Source organism: Choloepus didactylus, chromosome 10, assembly GCF_015220235.1.
Source record: "Choloepus didactylus isolate mChoDid1 chromosome 10, mChoDid1.pri, whole genome shotgun sequence".
NCBI classification, from domain to species: domain Eukaryota; kingdom Metazoa; phylum Chordata; class Mammalia; order Pilosa; family Megalonychidae; genus Choloepus; species Choloepus didactylus.
This window is the reverse complement of record NC_051316.1, coordinates 91,411,589-91,437,976: the sequence shown is the minus strand read 5'-3', so window position 1 is coordinate 91,437,976 and position 26,388 is coordinate 91,411,589. Positions and strand designations below refer to the sequence as shown.

Genomic DNA, 26,388 nt, shown 5'->3' with positions numbered 1-26,388 from the left:
TATGCTGGGTAAAGGGAATGCTAGCCACAAATTTTTACAGTCACACAGGCACACTATGCAGTCTGCATAGTTATACAATTGTCTTCAAGAATCAAAGTCACTGGGTTGAAGTTTGACAGCTTCAGGTATCTCCCTCTAGCCATTCCAACACACTAAAGACTAAAAGGTGTTATCTATATAGTTCATAGGAATACTTTCCAGAGTGACTTCTCGACTCCTTTTGAAGTCTCTCAGCCACTGGAACCCTACTTGCTTCATCTCTTCCCCCTTTTGGTCAAGAAGATCCTGTCAATCCCACAGTGCTGGGTCCAGGCTCATCTCCAGGAGTTATTTCCTGCATTGCCAGGGGGAGTCACACCCCTGGGAATCAAGTCCCACGTAGCGGGGAGGGTAGTGAGTTCACTTGCCCAGTGGGCTTGGTGGGGGGCACATCTGAGCAACAAAGAGGCTCTCTTGGGGGGGACTCCTAGGCACAATTATAAGTGGGCTTAGCCTCTCCCTTGCAGCAGGTAGCCTCACAGGGGAAGGCCCCCAGATTGAGGGCTTGGCCCACTAAATTGGCAGTCATCAGTGTTTGTGGGAAAATCAGCAATAGCCCAGATGGGGAAGTCCAGTATTTCTGCATTTCTCCCCAGCTCCTCAGGGGTCCCACAAATACACTTATACTCTGCCCATCATTTTCTTGATAATGTTTTTTGCAGCATAAAAGTTTTTAATTCTGATGAAGTCCACTTGATACTTTCTTTTGTTGCTCCTGCTTTTGGTGTCATAAATACTGATTTTTTTGTGTTTTTCTTAGAAATGTCGCATGAACTTTTGGAACTTTTGGAACTAAATGTCACATGAACTTTTGGAACTTTTGGAACTAAAAGTTATTCATAAGTTTAGAAGTTTTCTTTTTCTGGCTATCCTACAAAGGCTAAAATATATGCTGTCATGTTTACAATGATGAGTTTGGAACATGTTTTAATAATTTCAGCTTTAGTGTTCTTGGTCTTTTTTTTTTTTCCCCTCATCAAATGTCTCTTGTTTTGCCATTCTTTTAAATTGCAAGATATAGCTGTTCCGGTTTGCTAATGCTGCTGTTATGCAGAATACCAGGAATGGATTGGCTTTTATAAAGGTAGGGTTTATTTAGTTACAAAGTTAAGTCTTAAGGCCATGTAAGTGTTCAAACAACGGCGTCAACGATAGGGTACCTTCACTGAAGAACACCGATGGCGTCCGGAAAACCACTGTCAGCTGGAAAGGCTCAGGCATGTGACTGGCATCTGCTCTGGGGTTCTGGTTTCAAACTGGTTTTCTTCCAGGACGTTTCTCTCTAGGCTTCTGGGAGCGTTCTCTTAGTTTCTCCCAGGCAAACTCTGGACTAGCAGAAGTCTACTTTCAGTGGCCATCTCCAAAACGTCTCTCTCTACTGCAGCACTGAGCTCCTTCTGTCTTTCATAGTGCTCCAGTAAAATAATCAAGACCCACATTGAATGGGTGGGGCTACACCTCCATGGTAATAATCTAATCAAAGGTATTACCCACAGTTGGGTAGGTCACATCTCCATGGAAACAACCTAATCCAAAGATTCCAACCTAATCAACACTAATACGTCTGCCCCCACAAGATTATATTAAAGAACATGGCATTTTGGGGGACATAATACATCCAAACCGGCACAATAGTGTAATGCAGAACAATGTGTAGTGCTTATATTGTCTTTAAGAAATAACAATAGTCAACTGTGTAAGCATCACCAAGGAAAAGAAATAGAACAGTGCTAGTACCCCAGAAACCTTGTATGTCCTATACATCCCTTCCCAACTCTAGAGATAACCCTTATGAAAATTTTATCATAATTATAACCTTGTTTTTCTTTATAATTTTACCATCTATATATGCAGTCCTAAACAATATATTTTAGACAGATTCCTTTTTACTGTTAGGACTTTTCCAGGTTTTTACTGCTTATAGTAAAGTGTTCTTAGAGTTGACCAAGGAAGCACATTCTGTGAGCTTATATTTATATGGTCTTTTTATTTACATTGAACTTCATTTGTATCACATGGAATATATGGAAACTATAGAAAAATGTCAAAATACAGAAATGTTGCCTTTTTTATTGTCTTAAATTATAGGCATACATTTTGATTAAGGAACATTGATTCTTTACCTTTTCAAGTATCAAAGTGAATCTCCCTTTTTTTTTTACATTTTTTATTAGAGAAATTGTTTATGAAACAATCATGCATAAAATACAGGATTCCCGTATACCATCCTATTATTAACATCATGCATTGGTGTGGAACACTTGTTTCAATTGACGAAAGCACATTTTTGTAATTGAACTATTAACTAGAATCCATGGTTCAACTTAGGGTTTACTGTTTATGTAGTGCAGTACCATGGGGACTTAAAAAAAAAAAATTATTACCATATTTGAGACCTAATATTTCCCCTTTTAGTTACATTCAAATATATATTTCAGTGCTGTTAATTACATTCACAATTTTATGCTACCATCACCACCATCCATTGTCAAACATTTCCATCATTCCAAATTGGAGTTCTGCAGATTTTAAACCTTAACTCCCTATTCCCTAACCCCACTGTATCCCAAGGTAACCTATATTCTAGATTCTGACTCTATGAATTACTTATTCTAGTTATTTCATATCAATGAGATCATAAAATATTTGTCCTTTTGTGTCTGGCTTATTTCATTCAACATGATGTCTTCCAAGTTCATCCATGTTGTCATACAGTGACCAATTCTTTCCTCCTTAAGGGGGAAATCCTATACATTGAATTATGCAAATTTCCTATCTTTTTTCCTGCTGGTTTTATCGATAACTGTTTTGGCAATGTCTTTATTATATCCAAATTTTCTGCATATCTTTGCTTCATTTTTCTGATTAAAGCCACATAACTAATGAGTACACAGTATTAACCATCACTTATTTTCATCCCTTTTTTTGTTGATTAGCAAGCTGTGTTTTCTATGAGGGCCCATTACCAGCTTGCTTTATTTATTTGATTAGTTAGTCAGCTATTTATTTATTTATTTATTTATTTTTATTTAACCTGCAATTTTTATTGAGATATATTTACATACCATATAACCCATTCAAAGTATACAATCTGTGCCTCACAGTATCGTCATCTAATTGTGCAATCATCACATTCAATTTTAAACCCTTTTCATCGCTCCCAAAAAGAAAATAACAGATAGACATTAAAAAAAAAAATACCCCATACCACTTATTCCCCTGTAGTATTGACCCCTAGTATTGGTGTATTACACTTGTTTCTTCTGTCGATGAAAGGATATTAAGATATATGGAATGTCTTTCCACCTATTTAGGTCTTTGATTTCTTTTAGTAATGTTTTTTGTTTTATTTTGTTTTTAAATTCAGTTTTATTATGATATATTCACATATCATACAGTCATCCGTGGTGTACAATCAACTGTTCAAAGTACCATCATATAGTTGTGCATTCTTCATCCCAATCTATTTTTTGAACATTTTCCTTTACCAGAAGAAGTATAAGAATAAAAAATAAAAGTAAAATAGAACACCCAAATCACCCCCTCCGCACACCCTATTTTTCATTTAATTTTTGTCCCCATTTTTCTGCTCATCCATCCATACACTGGATAAAGAGAGTGTGATCCACAAGGCTTTCACAATCACACTGTCACCCCTTGTAAGCTACATCATTATACATACAGCCTCTTCAAGAGTCTTGGCCATTGAGTTGCGGTTCGACAGTTTCAGGTATTTACTTCTATTAGGAATGTTTTGTAGTTTTCTGTGTGCAGGTTCTTTACATCCTTGGTTAAGTTCATTCCTAGATACTTTTAGTATCTTTTAGTTGCTATTGCTAATGGAATTTTTTTCTTAATTACCTCCTTGGATAGCTTATTACTAGTGTATAAAAACAGTACCGATTTTTGCATGTTGATCTTGTTTTTTGCCAGTTTGCTGAATTCATTAATTACCTGAAGTAGCTTTGTTGAAGGTTTTCTCAGGATTTTCCAAATATAGGATCATGTCATCTGCAAATAATGAGAGTTTTACTTCTTCCTTTCCAATTTGTATGCCTTTTATTTCTTTTTCTTGCCTAATTGCTCTAACTAGAACTTCTAGCACAATGTTGAATAACAGTGGTGATAGTGGGCGTCGTGGTCTCATTCCCAATCTTAGAGGGAAGGTTTTCAGTCTCTCACCATTGAGAATGATGTTATCTGTGTTGAACTATCTTTATATACCTGGAATAAAACCCACTTGGTTGTGGTATATAATTCTTTTAATGTTCCATTGGATTCGATTTGCAAATATTTTGTTGAGAATTATTGTTATCTATATTCATTAGGGAGATTGGCCTTTAGATTTCCTTTCTTATAGTATCTTTATCATGTTTTGGTATTAGGGGGATATTAGCTTCATAGAATGAGTTAGGTTGTGTTCCCTTTTCTTCAATTTTTTGGAAGAGTTTGAGCAGGAATGGTGTTAATTCTTCTTGGAATGTTTGGTAAAATTCCCCTGTGAAGTCATCTGGTCCTGGGCTTTTCTTTGTAGGGAGGTTTTTCTGTTTTCATATATACCCTTTATCTTATTAAGGAACTTTCCCTTGATTCCTACCTTTTGAAGTGTTTTATCAAAAAAGGATACTGGGTTTTGTCGAATGCCTTTCAATGTTAATCAAGATGATTGTGTGATTTTTTTCCCTTTCAATCTGTTAAAGTGTTGAATTACATTAATTAATTTTGTAGTGTTGAACTATCTTTATATACCTGGAATAAAACCCACTTGGTTGTGGTATATAATTCTTTTAATGTTCCATTGGATTCGATTTGCAAATATTTTGTTGAGAATTATTGTTATCTATATTCATTAGGGAGATTGGCCTTTAGATTTCCTTTCTTATAGTATCTTTATCATGTTTTGGTATTAGGGGGATATTAGCTTCATAGAATGAGTTAGGTTGTGTTCCCTTTTCTTCAATTTTTTTGGAAGAGTTTGAGCAGGAATGGTGTTAATTCTTCTTGGAATGTTTGGTAAAATTCCCCTGTGAAGTCATCTGCTCCTGGGCTTTTCCTTGTAGGGAGGTTTTTGATGACTAATTCAATCTCTTTACTTGTGATTGGTTTGTTAAGGTCTTCTGTTTCTTCTCTCATCTGTAATAGGTTGTGTGTTTCTAAGAAATTGCCCATTTCATCTAACATGTCTGGTTTGTAGGCATACAGTTATTCATAGTATCCCCTTATGATATTTATTTCTTCGAGGACCATGGTATAACCCCCCCAACCCCTCTCATTTCTGATTTTCTTTATTTACATCTTCTCTCTCTTTGAGTTTGTCAGGCTAGGTAAGGGGTTATTGATCTTCTCAAAGAACCAGCTTTTGGTTTTATTTATTCTCTCTATTGTTTGTTTATTCTCCATTTCATTTCCACTTGAATCTTTGTTTTCTCCATTTCATTTATTTCCACTTTAATCTTTTGTTACTTCTTTTATTCTGCTTGCTTTGGGATTAGTTTGCTGCTCTTTCTCTAGTTTCTTCAGTTCAGTTAGATCTTTGATTTTAGCGCTTTCTTCCTTTTTAATGTAGGTGTTTAGTGCTATACATTTCCCTCTCATCACCGCCTTCGCTGCATCTCCTAAGTTTTGATATGTTGTATTCTTGTCTTCATTTATCTCATATATTTACTGATTTCTCTTGAAATTTCTTTTTGACCCACTGACTGTTAAGAGTGTGTTGTTTAACCTCCATATATTTGTGAAAGTTCCAGTTCTCCAGTGGTTATTAATTTCCAGCTTCATTGCATTATGATCAGAGAAAGTGCTTTGAATAATTTCAGTCCTTTAATATTTATGAAGACCTGTTTTATGCCCCAGCATGTGGTCTGTCCTGGAGAATGTTCCATGAGCACTTGAAAAGAATTGTATATACTGCTGTTTGGGGGTGTAACCATCTATAAATGTCTGTTAAGTCCAATTCATTTATCACACTATTTAGGTTCTCTGTTTCCTTATTGATCCTATGTCTAGATTTTCTGTCTGTTGAAGAGGGTGTTGTGTTGAAATTTCCCACTAGTATTGTAGAAACATCTGTTTTCTCTTCGGTTTTGCCGGTTTGCCTCATGCACTTTTGTGCACCTAGATTAGGTGCATAAATATTTATGATTGTTATTTGTTTGTCTTTTTTATCTGCTGTTAGTGCAGCTACCCCAGCTTGTTGTTGTTGTTGTTGCTTGCGTGTAGTATCTTTTTTCCATCCATTTACTTTCAACCTATTTGTATCTTAGGGTAAAATGAGTCTCTTGTAAACAACATATAAACAGATCATATTTTTTTATTCATTCTGCCAATCTTTGTCATTTGAATGGGGAGTTTAATCCGTTAACATTCAATGTTATTACTGTAAAAGCCATCCTTATTTCAACTGTTTTATCCCTTGGCTTTTATTTGTCAAATCTGGTATTTTTCTCTCTTTTTATTCTTTTAGTTACTGTTACTGATAATCATCATTCCTATACTCTCCTCCAAGCCTCTCTCTTCTGTCTTTTTTATTCAGCCAGCAGAACTCCCTTTAGTATTCCTTGCAGGACTGGTCTCTTTTTAACAGATTCTCTCAGCATTTGTTTGTCTGTGAAATTTGTAAAGTGTCCCTCACTTTTGAAGGACAGTTTTGCTGGATAAAGAATTCTTGACTGGCAATTTTTCTCTTTCAGAATCTTAAATATATTGTACCACTGTCTTCTCGCCTCCATGGCACCTGATGAGAATTCAGTGCTTAGTCTTTATGTGACTTTACTTGTATGTGGTGAATCACTTTCCTCTTGCTGCTTTCAGGATTCTCTCCTCTTCAGCCTTTGACAGTCTCATTACTATGTGTCTTGGAAATCAGTCTATTTGGATTTATTCTATTTGGAGTACATTGTGCTTTGCTTTGCATATTTGTCTTTTGTACGGGTTGGGAAATTTTCTGCAATTATATCCTCAAATAATCTTTTTTGCCCTTTACATTTCTCCTTCTGGGGCACCTATTATTGTTAACCTCTGTGTGCTTTGTGTTGTCAATCATTTCCCTGAAATCCATTTCAAATTTTTCCATTTTTTCCCTCCATTTGTTCTTTTGTGCATTCAAATTTGGTTGATCTGTCCTCTAATTCGTTTATTCTTTCTTCTGCCTCTTCAAATCTACTATTGTATGTCTTTAGTATACTTTTATTTGATCTACAGTATCTTTCATTTCTGAAAGATCTGCTACTTTTCTGTTCTTTAAAATTCTTTATGCTCTTCTATTGTCTTCTTGATATCCCTTATCTCTTTAACCATCACATTGAAGTTATTTAGTAGATTTGTTTGAACATCCTTGATTCATTGTTTCCAAATTCTGTCTCTGACTTTAAGTTGATCATTTGACTTGACTGTATCTTCTTGTTTCTTCATGTGCCTTGTTATTTTTTGCTGATTTCGTGGCATCTGATAATCTTGATAAGATTATTTTGAAAATTGGTTTCCTTTGCTTGTCTGAGATTTTGTTGTTGCTTGAGTTTGCGTTGAAGGTCTCCTTAGGTATTTGATTTGTCAGTAATTCCCAGCCAGACCAGGGCTGGGGTCTCCCAGAGGGTGCATCCACTTTCAGAAGGCTGTGTTAGTGGCTGGGCAGAAAAGCAGCTTGCCAGATTGCACTTTCCTAGTCTTTCCAGCAGATGGTACTCTTGGGCCACCAATTCCCCTCAACCTCCCCTCTCTCTGACTGTAGCAACTGGCTGGGCAGAGTCTAGACAAGGTCGGAGTCCAGAACATTGGACCCCAGAGAGCTGCCCTCTCCAGCCAACGATTAGCTTAGGACTAATCTGCTTCTCCCTGTTTTCCTGAGGGTAGGGCCTTCCGGTCTCTCCCGGGTCCAGGCACACAGGAAGTTCCTGGTTCCAGAGATAGGGGATGGGCACTGTGCACTGCAGCAAAGACTCTGCTTGTGGGTATGGTGGATCTGGTGGTTCCCAGACTCCTGCAAGGAAAGATCTCAGGCTACAAGTCTTAGAGATTCAACTTCACCAGCCAGCAGCCAACCCACAAGTGCACTGCATTTCACCAGCGGGCAAAACCCAGGCCAGTGTACACCTGCTAGCCTCTAGGGTACGGGGAAAGGGTACCTGGCATTGCAATGTAGCTCTCTCCCTCACCCTGCCTCTCCACTTGTGTACGCAGCCAAGCCATGAGAGCCCTGGTTCCCCCATGCAGATATAATCCAGGCTGTAAGACCCAGAGGGTCTCCCTTCCAGCTGGCCTTCAGACTAACACTGCTCTGTGTTTCCCTCTCCTCCCGAGGGGAGGGCTTCTCAGTCTCCCCCAAGTCCAGGCATCTACAGCACCAGCCTCAGGGATGGGGGTTGGGCACTGGGCTCCGTAGCAGGGTTTCTGTATGTGGACATAATGAGTCTGCTGGCTCCTGGGCTCCCACATGGAAAGACTCTAGGCTGCAGGACTGAGAGGGTTAACTCCTCCAGACTGCAGCCGAAATATGGTCCATCCGGTGCACAGCCGTGGGCCTCAAGGGTGGTTGTGATTGAGCACACTTCCAGTTCAATTGTAGTTTCTCAGTTGTAGTTTCTCCGCTTTTTCATCCAGCTCTTCATTATATATTGCAGTGGTCCTTCTCTGGTCACCCGGGCCCCGGAACCACTGCTTTGTACAGTTTCTGCCTGTTCTCTAGTTGTTTTATGGTAGAGGAGTGAGTTCTGCCTGTCCTCATTCCACCATCTTCCCAAAAGTCCCTCCTTTCTTTTTAAAGAGTATTTTTTACTTAGAGAGCAGAATGATATGTGGGCTTGAATCTTAGATTATCTCTGCAGGCTGTCATAGATGGATAGATAGGTGATAAAGCAACTCTAGTAAAATGTTAATTGTAGAATCTAGGAAGTGGTGTATAGGTGTTCATAGTCCAATTGTTTTTTCTGTATACTTCTAAATTGTCAGGACAGAATGTTTGGAAGGGGAATCACAGAACAAGAAAACATTGTTTAAACTGCTCTGGGAGCATTGATTAAGTAGACTATATTTTCTTCTGTCTAGAATAGTCATGATTTATTTCTAAGATTTAAAAATTTAGCTGAAGATTAAATTTTTTTTCTTCTTCATTTTCAGTTTTTCTTTAACATCAGCACTGATGACCAAGAAGGCCTCTACAGTCTTTATTTTCATAAATGCCTTGGAAATGAAAGACGGTCTAGTGGCAAGTTTTCATTCAGCCTTGATGTGAGTACCGTATGGAGACAATTCCACATGGGGTGGCCTGAGAATGTTGTCAGCAGTATAAAATGAAAATCATTTATTTCTCGATAAGAATAGATTTTGAGAACTCTTAAGCAGAGTAAGAGAAAAATGTGGAAGTTTAAAATCATTGCTACTGGGGTACTTTAGCAGAGAATCCATAAATAATATTAAAGCAGTTTAGAGTGGTTTATACTTTGACTATGCAGTAAGAGTGTGGCTCTTATCTGCTGATACTCACTTTCTTAAGCTCAAGGGGAAACTGAGATTCCAAGTTGCTGAGTAAGGGATGATCCCTTCCTTGAAAGTAAAACTGATTTCATACTGGTTTCAGATTGAGATCACAGAGAAGAATCCTGACAGTTACCTCTCAGCAGGAGAAATTCCTCTCCCCAAATTATACATTTCTATGGCCTTTTTCTTCTTCCTTTCTGGGACCATCTGGATTCACATCCTTCGAAAAAGACGGTAAATTATTATTTCCTTTAGACCTTCAACTTAGAGTGTCTTGAGATTTTTAAATTTCATCTTTTACTGGCTTCTGAATCTGGGAGGAATTAGCACTAGCAATCTTGTCGTCAAAGAGCATCGTCCCCAGAACACTAGGGAGGTTGTTCAGGACTCTTGTAGTGTGGGAGACCTTTGCATTCCTTGGTGTTTGTTCCTTTCCCATTGCTTTGTTTAAAAACAAATCCAAATATTTCAATAACATACAAACAAAATAAAATGTGTAAACAAAGTGTTTCCACAGCAGAGATACCACAGTCTAGAACCAAGAGTGAGTACATTGGTCCCATTCAGTGCCTGATCATTCTAAAGAGGAGATTAATGAAAAGGACCCATGCCTGGGTGAGAGTGTGGAGTTACTGTTCAGTACTGAGGGCATCAGCTGAAAGCCTGGCTGGGATAGATTCTTTTTATTGACATCCAGATATTTGTCACTGGAGGGAGCTTCTTCAGATCCCATTTGCCTGGCTCTTGGCCTTCCTTCTGAAATCCCTGAGGCTTTAACTTCCTCTACTTGGTTCTTGAGGCAGTAGCTGCATGTGCATGGAGCTAATGTTTAATTGTCTGTCTCCCTTCTGAGAAATTGAGAAAATACTAATTTTCTGTTAGAGAATAAATAGTATGAACTATTTATGATATTATAAGACCATAAAGTGAGTAAATGATGTATGTTTTAAAAGGAATTAATTGAAATTCATAAAATAAGCATCCACAAATACCAAATACCTCTTTCTATGGAGCATTGGGGGCAGAAATTGAGAGGCTTAAATTCCCGGTAGCATGATTATCTTCTAGGGGACATTCTCAGAGTCGGGAATATTGGGCTCTGGCTGGGTACAGTTTCTGATTCCTGTTTGTTGTAATATCTTTTACATCCACCTGATGGAAGGAGTTTCTTGTTTGGTTGTGAAGAACCTATGTAATCCTGTTTAGACTAGATTATCAGGCAGTCATTTCTAAAATAGAAAGAATCCTACAAATTCAGGCCATAAAGGGTTTTTGTGTTTTTCTTTTAAAGATTGAAAGTTTTGCTTTTCCTTTTATTAGAAAATTAAGAACTAGGAGCCAGAAGACCTGATTTCAAGTGTGAAGTCTCTCTTACAACCAGCATGCCTTGCTTCACTTTAAGTCTCTTTTTTCCTCGGCTCAAAATTGGGACAGTAATCTGCTTTTGTCTTCGAATCTTAGATTCTTAGATTTGCTATATGATTTCCAAACAATAATCTATATGAGAGTGCTTTGAAAACCAGGTTGCTCTGCAAATATGAAATACATGTAAAATAATTTTTACTAACCAGGCGTTTACTTAGTGACCCAATAGTCATTGTTACAGGCTCTGACATTTTAAATCTGTGGTTAAATGAGGCTGGCCTATTTTGTATAAGTTATGTATGCTTAACTTTTTTTCAAAGTAGAATGTGAGTATACATGCAGAAATGCATAAATATTTTAAGCCCTCTGGCCTCATCCCTATGTTTTTCTGGGAGTCTTACAGATAGTTCCGGTAGGTTGGACATTTTAATGATGTAAGGGTATTTGACTTCAAGGCTGCCAGGCATTTCAGAGGGCTTTAGCCCCTTAGAGCTACAAGGAACTGGAGAGCTCAGTGGCCTTTTATTGAGGCCCAGGGAGGGGAAGTGAGAGACATGGCTAGCATCACATGACAGCACTGGGACTGGAACTCATATCTGCTTGCTGTGTATATATTTGGCTCTTTCAACTCTGTGAGTTCTGTCTTGGGTTTCAAATCTTGGGGAAGAGAATCCTGGAGAAGTGTTAAGGAAAAACAGGCAGCTGGTAATTTTTTGAGTATCTGTTCTGTGCCTAGTCAGGCACTTATGCTGGTTAATTCAGTTAATTTTCCAACAGCTTTTTGAAGTAGATATTGCCCCATTTTCGGAAGAGGTTGCTGAGGCTTAGAGAGATTAAGTTCATAAGGGTAAAAGCAATATTCGAGCCCAGGTTGGTGTGGCTTCAGAGCCTGTGTTCTTTCCATCATATCACTGTCCTGGCCATTGACATTTTAGTCAAAGTTGCCAGAATGTATGAGTGAGCACAGCTCTTTACAATGGGCAGTTTTGCACTGTGTGTAAATCTCATTGCTATTCAGTAGTGACAGACTACTCTGGCCTTGACTTCCCTTTTGACCTCTAAGTAGGTGGGCACCAGAATAGGAAAGTAACAGGGAACAAATCATCTGGTTGTGCTTGGACCACAAATGCCTTGTTCATGGCACCCACTCATTATCATCATCTTCTATTTTGTTTTTCCCCTCCATTTCCTATCTTCTCTCACATTCCCTCCCAATCATAGATATCCATTCAAATGTGTTTGACATGTGTTTTTGGATAGTTACGCAGTCATATAAATAGATAACGTTTATTGATACTGCATGTATTTTTAATTTACATAAACTATACTTTCTATAGATATTGTTCTTATGCATTTTTCACTCTATACTATCCTTTTTTAATTACTTTATCAAATAAAAAATACTTATAAACAAAATAAAGCAAAGCAATGGGAAAAACACATATTCTGAAATAACTTTGTTCCTTCCATTCTACTATCCTTTTTTATAAAAATCTCTTCACATTGATGTATATACATCTACTTCATTTTTTTTTTTAATGGAACATTCAAGTAGCTTTAGTTCATTGATTTTTAACTACTCCCCAACATTCCGTAGTAAGTATCTCCACATTTTACTTTTTCATTCCTTAAGTGACAGACCCTTAGGTTGCCTCCATCTCCATACTACCCCCAACAGTGCTACCGTGAACTTTCCTCCTGCCTGTCTCTTTATGGATCTGTGCAATCCCTGAGGTACATTCCCAGAAGGAGGCATGCTAGGTGGTGGAGTATAATCTCATTTATTAAGTACTATAAGAGTTGCTCACCAATATGGCTATACCACTTTTATCTTTCGCCAGCAGTGCGTAAGGGTTCCCATTTCCCCACATGCTCTTCCACACTGACACCTTAATTTTTGCCAATCTGACGGATATAAACTGATACCTCATTTTATTTTGCATTTCTCTGAATATTATTGATATGAAGTATATTTTCAAAGATTTGTGAACCATTTGGGTTTCCCTTCTTGTGACTATCTTTTCATATTCTTTGCATATTTTTCTTTTGGGTGTTCTGTCTTTTTCTTGTTGCTTTACATGAGTTTCTTGTCTTTTCTGGATATCAATCCCTAGTCCATTTTGGACATTGCAGATTTCTTCTACCAGTCTGTTGGTAGAAGACAGATTTGTCTGTAGTGTTATTGTTGAACGAAAGCCTTTCATTTCAGTGGCATCACAGCTTCTTAATTTTAGTCTCTTAGGGTAGTATCTTTTGGATCCTAAGAAGCTCTTTCCTACTCCAACATCATAAAATGTTTGTGTTACATTTTTATTTTAGAACTCTATCTGGAGTTCTCCTTTTATATATGTATGAAGTAGAGTTCCAACTTTATTTTTTTTCTGTGTATAGTTTTGAGCCAATTATTCTAGTTGCCAAGTAGTAAACAGTGTATCCTTTGCTACTGATTTGGTGTAACTTTTATCATAGAACAAGCTTCCCTACAATCATGAATCTATTTCTGAGCTCTCTAGTCTGTTCTCTTGGTCTGTTTGTCTGATCTTCATGTGTTCCACTATTTTTACTCATGTGGCTTTGCAGAATGTCTTAATATCTGAGAGTGTGAGTTCCCCTTGTGGCTCTTATTCAAGTCTTCACTTAAGTACTTTAATACAGATTTACCTTTTTCTCCATAATGTTCTCCTGTGTCCTCTATTAGGTTAATTCTTAGGAGGAAGTGGGAGAGGAATTTAATACCTAGAAGACTGAAGGAGGGCTAATACCAGCATTATACCCCTGTGTTGGGAGGTGGGGGTGGCAATAGGTGTTGTGCCCCATTGGCCTGGTGTGTTTGGCAGGCAGCAGCTGTGAGGGGGAGAGAAAGCTGTGTGGTGCAAGCACTTTGTTCTAGCTCATCCCTGATGCCTGGCTCTCAGCATTCCTCTACTCTGAGCTGCAGATTTCCCCTACGCACCCTCATCAGCTTCTGCTTTCTCCTGAGGTTTTCATTCTGTTTTCTCAGATCCATCCACCTCACTCTTGTCTCTGGCTTTTCCAGGGTGGTTTCTGGGGAGGAAGCCAGCAGCCTGTGTTAGATTTCCATTTTGTCAGGACTCAGAGCCCATGTCTGGCTTTAGTGCACAACTCGTGGTTCCATTCATAACATCAGATTATATATTAGAGATGACTTTAAGGCTTTATTTGAAGCCTTTTCTACCTTCAGAAACTACTTTTTTAAAAAGCCTTCATGTTTGTGTGGTTTGCTTATTTTAGGTGTATATACTCCTTAAGAATATATCTGATGCCTGGAGCTTCTGCTCTCCTTGGGGAGAATAAAATACTTCTTTAATTCTGTTTTCTCTGTTTTTATAGGAATGATGTATTTAAAATTCACTGGCTGATGGCAGCTCTTCCTTTCACCAAGTCTCTTTCCTTGGTGTTCCACGCAGTATGTATTAGCATTTTGGGGGTCATTTGTGAAATGGTATACAATGACTATATGAGCAAAAAAACTTAGTTAGAAGAAAGGTGTTAGATCAGTGAGAAACAAAAGATGAAACAATGTCTTTCTAAGAAGCTTTCTTTTATCTGGGGTGGGGGCTGGTCTTGGGGGCTAAATGATCACAACTTCTCTCAAAACTAGACTTAAGAAATCTTATATTCCCTACAAACACAGAATTTTCCTGGAACACTATTTTGCTTTTATTTATTTGTTTTTGTTATTTCTTGAGATTAGAGTACCACCTGCTGAATTGTTTCCACTATTTCCTTTATTTTTCCAAATATTCCCTCACATTCCCATTTGGTTTGAAGTTCAGTGTTATACTTATTTGAGAGCAAATTGATGCTTTAAAGATTGAAACATAAGACTCAAGCTTAAGTTTTGAATATCTAGAACTGAAGGTTTATCCTGTGGGGCTAAGATCACAACTTCCCCAATTTGTAGACCTGCCCATGGACCACACTTGTGAGGGCAGAAATCTCCAGACATGTATTCTCCTACCACATTTAAAAATGTTGTCACTGGAAAAAGCAATAATATATCCAGTTACAATTTCAAGAAATGTCAGTTAATGGGATAATTTCCCAATTCGATCCAGTTAAAAGATTCTTTCTGGAACCATATAGATAATGGGGATAGAATCCTTGACTAACTTTAATATCTAGATAGCCATTTGTGATAGGATGAGAGCTGTATAAAGAAATTAAAGTTAGAATTTTGTATTCTGCCAGGAAACATTTTGGGCATACTACTGAAACTTGCTACTTTCATTACAATGCTTTGGTGGCCTCGGGTAGTTCTAAATTTATTGATTTTTTCCAAAGCCAAATCTTTTGCTGATTCTGCATACATTATTTTACTTACTGACTGACTGACTTATTATATATTTATCTGTATCTGTATATCTATATATATCCATATGTATATATAGACTTGGATACTGAAAAGATCTGTGACATTTGGACCTTAGAGATTTTTAAGAACATAATAGGCAGCCATTTTTCTCAAGGGAAGGATCTGGGTGTTAGTGACATTGAAACCTTATGTCAAGTTTATCACACTACCTGATGTTTTGTTAGTGCACTCACATGTTTAATTGTGAACTGACAAATTAGGAATTGGGAATTAGGTGGGAGTGGACATTCCCCATCATGAGATCCTCTGGTGTGATTTGCTGTTTTCAGTGTGTGCTAAGGCATGTGGTAGATCAGCCTTTCTGAAATGCAGTTTTTTGATTTCAGATCGACTATCACTACATCTCTTCCCAGGGCTTTCCGATTGAAGGTTGGGCTGTTGTGTACTACATCACTCACCTGTAAGTATGCAGGGTGACATGTGAAATACTTATACCATGAAAAGATATACAAGAAAAGTTAGGAAAGCCATGGTAGGAAAGGACCTGTCCCAGGTTGACCAGCACTGCCCTCCCATGGCAGCCCATCTGGGTCTTTGCCATGCTAAAGGTGTGTGACTTATAGGTGGCTGTCTCTACTTAATAACCCAGGATTGCTAGTGCATTACTAGAAGGAGACTGCTTACCTGCAGCATTTGAATGCTCAGATAGTGGAGTACATAGCTAAATATTTGTGTGGTAGGTAGTTGGGTTTGTAGCTAACTATTTTCATTGTTCACTTAAGGTGAATTTTCTGAATTTGGGTGCCTGTCTTTTGTAAGAGGCATATGAAGTCCTAGAATGAACTGCACAATTTAACTCTCAGAATAAGAATCTGAAGAAATCTCTTGGTGTCTGTTAAATTTTTTCTTTTTCAGATTGAAAGGTGCACTACTCTTTATCACCATTGCACTTATTGGTACTGGCTGGGCTTTCATTAAGCACATCCTTTCTGATAAGGACAAAAAGATCTTCATGATTGTCATTCCACTCCAGGTAAAGGAACTCTAATCCTGCTTGTTCTAGTTCCTCTCTTGGCCCTCAGCAGGGCTCAGTTCAAGGCTGAGTCTGCCATTGGGGATTGAAGACTGCAGGGCTCTCTTTCTGGAATTCTGACAAAAACCTAGACTTCTGGTCTAAGAGATGCTTGACCATCAGTCGTCTTTAAAACCAGCATGTGGATGCCTAGACTTTGAATGGAAAGCTGCTGAGAAGTTGGGAAATTACTGCCTTTTCTGCATCAGTTTGCCCTATAACAAAATGGTACTTTTATTGAAGAAGCTTGGGTACATAATAATTTTATTAACTGCGGATGATGCCAGTGAATTTCCACAAGGTAGAATATTGTAGTAGGCATTGTGGGCAAATATATTCAACACTTCCTATGTTTGGGGCCCTGGGCTGAGGTCTGCCTTACATGGTTATAAACTCTTCAGAAGAGGAGTCTTATCGTGTCTTATATTAAACAGTTATATTAGAAGCAAAACCTGGACATAAAAGTCTTACACTAAGTAGAGAGCTTCTAGTAGGGCTCTGCCGACCAAAGAGCATCTGTTTGATAAATTATGGCACTTGTTTGCAGCAAAGCCACCCTTACATTCAATAATAAGCAACATGTTAGCACCAAATGAATGCTACAGACCAGTTGCTATAGGGCTCCAAGGAGTGGCAAATTACCTAAATTAGGATGATCTGGGAGGGTTTTATGGCAGAGATGGGCTATGACTGGATGTTTAAGGGAGGGAATATGACAAAGGCAAAGAAGTAGGAGCAGAAACATGTAATACTTCTGTCTGGTGAAAGAAGATTCTGTATGGGTCTTTTGGCTGTTGAGCCGTCAGGGCCACTTCTCTGACCCAGGCCAAATTCCTACAGCCTACCGAGGTCTCAGAGCTTGATGGAACGAGGGCATTCTTCCTACTTTGCCATACTGCCTTCCTGTGTCTTTTTTCCTTTAGTACCTGCTACCATCCATTCTGTTTTGAATCGTCTTCCCTTTGGCATGAACTGTGGGGTAATGGAGCCCAGACTTCCCTGTTTACTCCTTTTTTATGAGCGTTGTGGCTAAATTGGATATAAAGTCCTACCTGCTCAGCACCTGAGTGAGTCCTCTGAGGCCCATGGTGCCTAAAAAAGCAAAAATACAGTCTTCCAACTGTCTATTACTGTATAACAAATCACTCCAAAATTTAGTGACTTAACAATAATGATCACTGACTCAAGATAGTGGAATGAGGTGCTTCAGGGCTCTGTCTCCCTACAGAAGCTTTGAACAACCAGCATGCACTGACAGAAACATCTTTCTCAAAGCTCCAAACCAAACCAAACCAAACAAAAAACAGTTAAAGGACTACAGTGATAGGGCAAATACCAAATCAAGAAAAAGGCCACTTAAAAGCAGTAGGATCCCCTAACACCCTGGCTGGCCCAGTCCCCACCCTCAGTTGGCTTGGTGCAGGGAAGCCTGTGCTTCCAGAGTAGATCCCTAGTCCTGGTGCCAGAAGGGGCAGAGTCACCCTCACTCACATACTTGGAGCATGTATGTCTGGCCCAGTCTGGCTGGTGGTGGCCTAGGGGACTTGCCATCTAAGAACTTGCCCTATGTATAGGACGGTAGCTCATGGAACTCTCTTAGAGAATGCTGTGGGAGAGCAGACAAGTTGTGTTGCCTGGGGCAAGGGATTTCTGACTGTAGGATATAGACTGCAGGGCCCAGGACCTTGAGGAGATTGTTTCCTAGGGAAGAAAGGATATTTGGAACCGTGTAAATGCGGGAATTCCAAGGGCCGCAAGTGCATGCCCAAGACAAGATGTGCAGAAGGGATCAGGGAGGCCCCTACCCTTTGACCTAGGGCTGTACCCTTAAACTGATTGTATGGATAAGGCTTCCAGGTACAGGTCTTTCTGCAAAGACTGGGGAAGTGTTTTCTTTTTTTGTTAGCTCTTGATAATGAAGTAAAGCTCTGTCATAGTACTAGCTGGATGCAAACTTAAAGAACAGATGCCTCAGCATCTAAATTTAACAATAACAAATTAAGATATCAGATGTACATGTTTCAACAAAAGGTCACAAAACACACAAAGAAACCAGAAATAATGGCTCAAACAAAGGACAAGACTTAAAATTCCCTAGAGGGTATCAGCAGCAGCTTGCAGCTTACAGAAGAAAGACTCAGTGAACGTGAAGATAAAACAATTGAAATCATTCAGTGTGAGGAGCAGACCAAAGAAAGAATAAAGAAAAGTGAACAGAGCCTGAGGAACCTGTGGGGCACCGTCATGCTAACCTATACATACATTGTCGGAGTCCCAGAATGAAAAGAGAGAAAAGGGTGGAGAGAATAGTCAAAGAAATAATGACTGAAAACTTCCCAAGTTTAATGAAAGACATCAATATACACATCCCCAAGATGCTCATCAAATTCTGAACAGGATAAACCCAAATAGGAATATAGACTGTAAGCTTTATATCAGTGTTAAATTTCTCAGTCTTAATAATTGCATTTAATGTGGTTGGTGACCTAAGTGAAAAACCTTTTCTTAGGAAATATTCAAGGAGCATGATGTATGCTACCTACACTCAAATGTTGAGAAAATGGATTGGTAAATAGATAGTCAGGCAGGCAGACAGATGGATAGATGGAATGATAAAGCAAATGTGACAAAATGTTCAAATTAGTAGACCGGGTATTTGAGGGAGGAGGGCCATGTTGGAGTTCTCTGTATGGAGTTTATGTTAATTTTGTAACTGTCCTGTAAGTTTGAAAGTATTTCAAAATAAAAAGTTAAAAACAGCAACGATAACCATTTATTCTCTTATGGTTTCTCTGGGTCAGGAATTTGGGGGTGGCTTAACTGGATAGGTCTTGCTTGGGGTCTCAACAGGGTAAAGTGAGACAGTGGCTGGGGCAGGGATCATCTTAAAGCTTCTTCACTCATGTCTGTCTCATGGGCTGGAAAGACTTGATCAGTTGGGGGCTGGAATAACTGGGGCTTCTTGGGCATCTGTATGCCTACATGATCTCTCCAGCGTGGCAGTTTCAGGGTGATCAGACTTCTTACAAGAAGGCTCATGACTCCAAAGATATGTGTCCCAAGAGAGAGAGTCTTGGAAATCACATGGCATTGCTTTCACTCTACTCTGTTGGTCAGAGTACTTAAAAGCTGCTCAGGTTCAAGGGGATGGCACAGGGACTACTTCCTTTTTGTTTTTTTCTCTTCCAATCTGAATGCCTTTTATTAATTTTCTTGGCTTATTTATTTATTTATGTACTTATTTATTTTCAGTTTTATTCATATACCATACAATCCATCATAAGTGTTCAATCACTGGCCCTTGGTATAATCGCATAGTTATGCATTCACCACCATAGTGTATACGAGAATTTTCTCATTTCTTCTGAAAAAAAATCCCATACTCCGTATACCCCACCTATTATTGATGTTTAACTTTGGTTTAGTGCCTCTGTTACAATTAATGAAGAAATACTATAATGTTTCTGTTAACTTTAGACCTTAGTTTGCATTAATTGTAATTTTTCTCATATACCACCCTATTATTAATACCTTGCAATAATGACATACATTTGTTCTGGTTCATGTAAGAACTCAGAGGCTACTTCTTGATAGGAAAGTGGCAAAGTTCTGGAAGAGCATGTGAGACCAGAAATAATGCTGTGGTCAAAGGTTGGGGACCTGTCAGCTCAGGTGTCCACACTCTTATTGGGGCTGCTGTTCTTGTTATGAAACATCCATGCTTTTGGGCCTCAGCATCTTCTCATGTCTTTTAGGTCCTAGCAAATGTAGCCTACATTATCATTGAGTCCACCGAGGAAGGGACGACTGAGTATGGCTTGTGGAAGGATTCTCTGTTTCTGGTTGACCTACTGTGCTGTGGAGCCATCCTTTTCCCAGTGGTGTGGTGAGTAACCTGCAGGTAGGGAGGACACATGTGGTACCACATGACTTGCCTGTCCAATGCAACAGCTGTCAAACTGATCCCAAAGCACACAGGATATCTGCTGGAGGCTGATATTCTTCAACGAAATTTAAATCTCCAGTCAGTGAAATACGAAGTTTGCATGAAGCCATATGCTTACAGTGTATAGATTTAGACTTTAGGAGTCAGCCTGGTGACCTTCTTATAGGGTTGTCTTCTTCCAGATAGCAGGTGGGGTCAGTGATGCCCCATTGTCTTGGTGTTGGGGGATTGGGAGGAGGGAATGTGTGGAATAGTTATGGGAATGAGAGATTGAATGGGTATCAGGAGTTTTAATTGATTGTTTTGTTTGATTTTCTCCTCCTACACTGGCTCCTGCCAGACTTTTTGATTTAGCCAGCAGAGGGCATTTTTCGCTTTCAGACTTGAGCACTATACATGGTTGTGTGGATTATCAGAGATCACTTTTTTTTTTTAAGTTAGAAGAGTGCTCTAAAATCATCTAGTCCAGCTCTTTCAGCTTATAATTCAGGAATTCAAGGCCCAGAAATATTTGTCTTTACCAGAATCATACATAGTTAGAGCTAGAAATAGAGAAGAATGCAAATTTTCTAGCTAACCTTTTGTTATTTTTAGGTCAATCAGACATTTACAGGAAGCATCAGCAACAGATGGAAAAGGCAAGTTCTCTTGTGCTTTTTGTGCTGCTCAGCTTTCCCTGAACCCACATGCTTAAGTGCTGCTAAGAGGTGGAGGAAGGACTGATGGGTCTCAAGATACTGTCTTCAGAGGAGTCCTTGGGCTCACTGGCAAGAGCATCAAGGGTTGTCTGGTGGAGAAGCAAATGTTGAATATTATAGAAACCATTTGTATAAGGAGGCTTGGGGGTGATCACAGTTTATAAAGATGATTTTTTTCGCTTCTGCTCATGAGCGTGATTTTCACCTTCTCAAAATTGAATCAGAAAGAGAAAATCTTGTCCTGGAGGGGCCAGGGAGAGATAACACTTCATCGTGAGAACAGGAGCTATTATGGCTTGGAGATGGATATGTGTAAAGCATCCCTTCCTGCTGATTTAACACACTTTCAAAATAGATGTGTTGGTATTAATTTAAAACGAGACCCTGATGCCCGAAAGAACCTTTAAAACTCTGATTTTTAAATGGTTGTGCCATTACAAACCTTTTACATCTCCTTGATTTTCCAACCATTCCTCCTAAGTCAGTAAAGAAGCCACAAAGAAAATGTTTGGAGTGTTTCTGAGGTTATTTGAATTATATCCACAACCACAGATGGCTTTGGCATAAAGGGAATTCCTAAACCACAGGGGTTCAAGGAGCAGTTCTCTCTCAAACATCGAAGCTGCCTCTGGATCCATGAAATCATACACCCAGTGCTGATATTCATGTTCTTTTCTTTAAGGCAGATTTTTTTTTAGTGGAAGTATAAGTAGTGTTATTTCCTTTTATTCTGTGTTTTCCAATTTTTAAATTACGTGCATGCAAAACTTAATTGTTCAAATAAGTTTTTTAATCATATTTTTTATTGTATAATATAACATATATACATAAAAGTGATAGCTTTCCAAGTGCAATTTAACAAATAGCAAATTTCAAAGAATATTATAGGTTACAATTCCACAGTTTCAGTTACTTCCTTATTATGAAATATATATACAAAAAGGTAATATCTTTCAAAGTATGATTAACAAGTAGATATATAGGAAATTTCCAAAGTTATTATGAGTTATAGTACCACATTTTCAGTTATTTCCTTATTGTGAAATCTAACATATATACAAAAAGGTATAGCTTTCAAATTACAATTTAACAAGTAGCTATAGAACAAATTTCAAAGGATGTTATGGTTTACAGTTCCACCATTTCAATTCTTTCTTTCTAACTATTCTAATACCCTACAACTAAGAAAAAGAAAATTATATAAGAATTCAATATTCATAATCCTTTGCTATGTCATGTTCATCTTGTCTGTTGCTACCCTTTCCTCTAGTTTAATCACTTTCCCGATCTTCAGGGATGTCTAGGCAGTGACCACCCTAACCTGTTCATATTGAAAAGGGGTGTCAACTTTATGAGCAAAGAGAACACATATAGTTGCTGTTCTTGAAGAGGCTGTTGCCTCTTGGTTTCGGGACTTAGCTGGCATAGGAGCACTCGGAAGGATTTGAGTTTCTGAAGAATAAATTTATTGAGTCTCAGATAGGGATCTGGGTATTCTTTAAGGTTTTCAGGACTGCTGTTGATTTGGGCTTATCATATGGTGGTCATTTGGCATATCTAGGTGAAGCTTGCATAGGAGTAACCTCCAGGACAACCTCCTGACTCTATTTGAATTCTCTTAGCCACTAAAACCTTATTTTGTTGTAAGGCAGATTTTTAGTTACCAATAATTTTTTTAAATGGGTTTTTGTTGTTGAAGTTTTGTTATGACCTTTTTTTCTGATCATAAAGGTAACGTGGGTTCATTTTAGAAAATTTGGAAAACATAGTGGGTATGAATTGGATTTCATAAACTTGGTATACAATGAATATCACGTGATTTTCTTTAAATTGAACTAAACCTACCTTCCAGTCTTTACAGGCAGAGTCCAAGGGTTCTTCTTATTTAGAATAGCTTTCAGGAGGATATCCCCAGTTTTGGCCCACATTAGTTACCTCCAAGATTCCTATTATCCAGTCCCCTGTGGTCTATTGAGGTCCATTAGCTCTCTTGCTTCTAGGCAGCGTTAGGCCTGAGGATCTTGCCTATTGCCTCAGCTAGGAGCCCTGGTTGGTTCTCAGAGTCCGGCCTCCCAAGGCCCGTCAGGATTCTCGCAGAATATGTTGGCCTTTGTTTCCTTTCTAGTCCTGAGAAATAGCCCTTCTCTCTTTTTTTCTCCTCTTTTCCTTCGGAGGCCTTGGATTCCCTTTTTCTCCCTCTGGTGTAAACTTTTCAATGAGTTTAAGCTAAAACACTTACTATCAGAGAGTTTTTGCTTTTGGCCTGGCTACACAGTTTCCTTTGAGCCAGGGGGCACAGAGGACCCTCCTGCCTTATTGGAATGGGGTAAAGGAAAACTACCCTGCCACATACAGAAAAAAACCCGAAGAAGAAAATAAAAACCCACCCTCTGGAAATAACTAATGTCTGGGGGAATGTTCTTGTCTCTTCACACACATTATAAAGAAAGATGACTTTATTATTTTTATAATTTATGAATAGGTCTGTTTCTTTTTTTTTTAATTCAGTTTTATTGAGATATATTCACATACCATACAATCATCCATGGTGTACAATCAACTGTTCATAGTACCATCATATAGTTGTGCATTCATCACCCCAATCTATTTATATATATATATGTTTGTTTGTTTGTTTTTACTGAGATTGTTCAGATACCATACAACTATCCAAAGATCCAAAGTGTATAATCAGTTGCCCACGGCACCACCATACAGCTGTGCATCCATCAACACAAATTTTTTTTTTTCAATTTTTAGAACATTTTCACTGCTCTAGAAAAGAAAGACCAAAAAAAAGGAAACTCAGATCCTCCCATACCCCTAACCATGCCCCCCCTCCATTATTGATTCATAGTTTTGGTATAGTACATTTGTTACTGTTGATAAAAGAATGTTAAAATACTACTAACTGTAGTATATAGTTTGCAATAAGTATTTATTTTTTCCCTATATGCAATAGTTCTGTTTCTTATTTTCATATATTGAGATGAGACATTTGAATTTCTCATCTTTATGTACTTCTTTGTTTCTGAGTTAGTTTTTCTGGCTGTTTGGTTGAAAATATATCAGAATTCCTATGGGCAATATTTTTAAGGTGATAAGTTGTATCTGTATTTTTCTTCTTGGTGTAATTCTTCTCCCTTTGTGGCCTCTTCTGTCCCTTTCCCACTAATTCCCTTATTCTAATCCCTCTGACTGACTCTGCCTTCTCCACTAGTTGCTTTTAGAGGTTTGGGGATGACTGGTTATTGTTAACTGTGTCTGTGATCATTTATTTACTCCGGATCCTGTTAGTAGTTAACAAAGAATCCTAGTAAAGTACTCTGCCAGGGGTGGATAGTACAGCAGTGAAGCCCAGGTTTGACCCCCAGCATCTGCGGAAACAGTGGAACAGGAATGCTTTTGTCCTGACCTAGAGCATACTAGGCAGTTTCTCCTTTTTTTTTTCCACCAGGTGGCAGTATGGGGTCTCGAGCGAATATGAAAGCAGGAAGTAAGTAGCATGGCACACTTGGGCTCACATTGACCATTCTCAGGATGACATACTGTTAAGTACCCATTTCTTAACCAGCGAATATCATGACCTCTTTAACAGTGGGACAGAGTAGATTAGCATGGGTGTGTCTTTTTGATTTAGGTTCTTAACTTTGACTAAATTGAGTTTAGACTGTGGGATGCTTTTGAGCTTATCTGCAAATACGTATTTCATGCTATACTTTGAAAAATGGTTATGCTTGTAACACTTCAGAGTCAAGCAGCCATGTTCTCACAGCTGAAGTCTTTTCTACAGAGAACTCGCAGGAATAGCATTCCATGTTGGCAAGCCAGCCTTGGATGTGACTGCAATGTGGAAGAGTATACTGCTCAACCACAATAGGACAGATGGGAAGCAGTATGGGAAAGCTGGAATGAGCATACTATAACCTTCCTGGATCATTGTGTTGGCCATCTGTGCTTCTCAGTTCATCCCTTCTGAAATCTAGCCCATCCTAGAGGTGACTGGAAAAGTAAAAGGCTATGGCAGTATTGTCTTTTATTAGATTTGGAAGCAATTTGCTAGATGCATCCTGACATTCTGGTTCCTGTTCTTAGGCTCATTATTCCACTGACTCGTAGTGTGACATTGGACAATGACTTGGACTTAAGAATATCATTTTTAGTTTAGCTACAATTCTGACTGACTAATTGCCAATGAGGGGAACTGCTGTTTATAGCTGCTCATCCTGGATATGCAATTGAGTGTAGCTTTTGGAGAATGGATTTTGTTTACTTTTTTTTTTTTTTTTTTTTTATCATCATTTTATTGAGATATATTCACATACCACGCAGTCATACAAAACAAATTGTACTTTCGATTGTTTACAGTACCATTACATAGTTGTACATTCATCACCTAAATCAATCCCTGACACCTTCATTAGCACACACACAAAAATAACAAGAATAATAATTAGAGTGAAAAAGAGCAATTGAAGTAAAAAAGAACACTAGGTACCTTTGTCTGTTTGTTTGCTTCCCCTACTTTTCTACACATCCATCCATAAACTAGACAAAGTGGAGTTTGGTCCTTATGGCATTCCCAATCCCACTGTCACCCCTCATAAGCTACATTTTTATACAACTGTCTTCGAGATTCATGGGTTCTGGGTTGTAGTTTAATAGTTTCAGGTATCCACCACCAGCTACCTCAATTCTTTAGAACCTAAAAAAGGTTGTCTAAAGTGTGCGTAAGAGTGCCCACCAGAGTGATCTCTTGGCTCGTTTTGGAATCTCTCTGCCACTGAAGCTTATTTCATTTCCTTTCACATCCCCCTTTTGGTCAAGAAGATGTTCTCCATCCCACGATGCCGGGTCTACATTCCTCCCCGGGAGTCATATTCCACGTTGCCAGGGAGATTCACTTCCCTGGGTGTCTGATCCCACGTAGGGGGGAGGGCAGTGATTTCACCTTTCAAGTTGGCTTAGCCAGAGAGAGAGGGCCACATCTGAGCAACAAAGAGGCATTCAGGAGGAGACTCTTAGGCACAAATACAGGGAGGCCTAGCCTCTCCTTTGCAGCAACCGTCTTCCCAAGGGTAAAACTTATGGTAGAGGGCTCAACCCATCAAACCACCAGTCCCCTATGTCTGTGGTCATGTTAGCAACCATGGAGGTGGGGTAGGCGAATACCCCTGCATTCTCCACAGGCTCCTCAAGGGGGCACTACATCTTTTTTTTTTTTTTTCCTTGTTGTCTTTTTTCTTTTCTTTTTTTTTTTTTTTAACTTTCCCTTCTTTTTTCAAATCAACTGTATGAAAAAAAAAGTTAAAAAGAAAACAAACATACAATAAAAGAACATTTCAAAGAGACCATAGCAAGGGAGTAAGAAAAAGACAACTAACCTAAGATAACTGCTTAACTTCCAACATGTTCCTACTTTACCCCAAGAAAGTTACATAATATAGCAACATTTCAGTGA

General features: G+C 38.6%; 1 protein-coding gene across 2 annotated transcripts in view; it reads left to right on the top strand.

Moving 5' to 3' along the window:
- GPR107 (G protein-coupled receptor 107) overlaps positions 1-26,388 on the top strand; it is a 105,708-nt gene that overhangs the window by 38,245 nt on the left and 41,075 nt on the right. The window contains exons 8-15 of one of the 2 annotated variants that reach the window (XM_037851007.1): positions 9,151-9,261; positions 9,611-9,744; positions 14,227-14,302; positions 15,598-15,671; positions 16,127-16,244; positions 20,039-20,169; positions 20,824-20,867; positions 24,385-24,423. In XM_037851007.1, coding sequence (XP_037706935.1) covers positions 9,151-9,261; positions 9,611-9,744; positions 14,227-14,302; positions 15,598-15,671; positions 16,127-16,244; positions 20,039-20,169; positions 20,824-20,867; positions 24,385-24,423 — 727 coding nt within the window. The remainder of the gene's footprint in view (positions 1-9,150; positions 9,262-9,610; positions 9,745-14,226; positions 14,303-15,597; positions 15,672-16,126; positions 16,245-20,038; positions 20,170-20,823; positions 20,868-24,384; positions 24,424-26,388) is intronic. The other variant, XM_037851008.1, reaches the window with a different exon arrangement.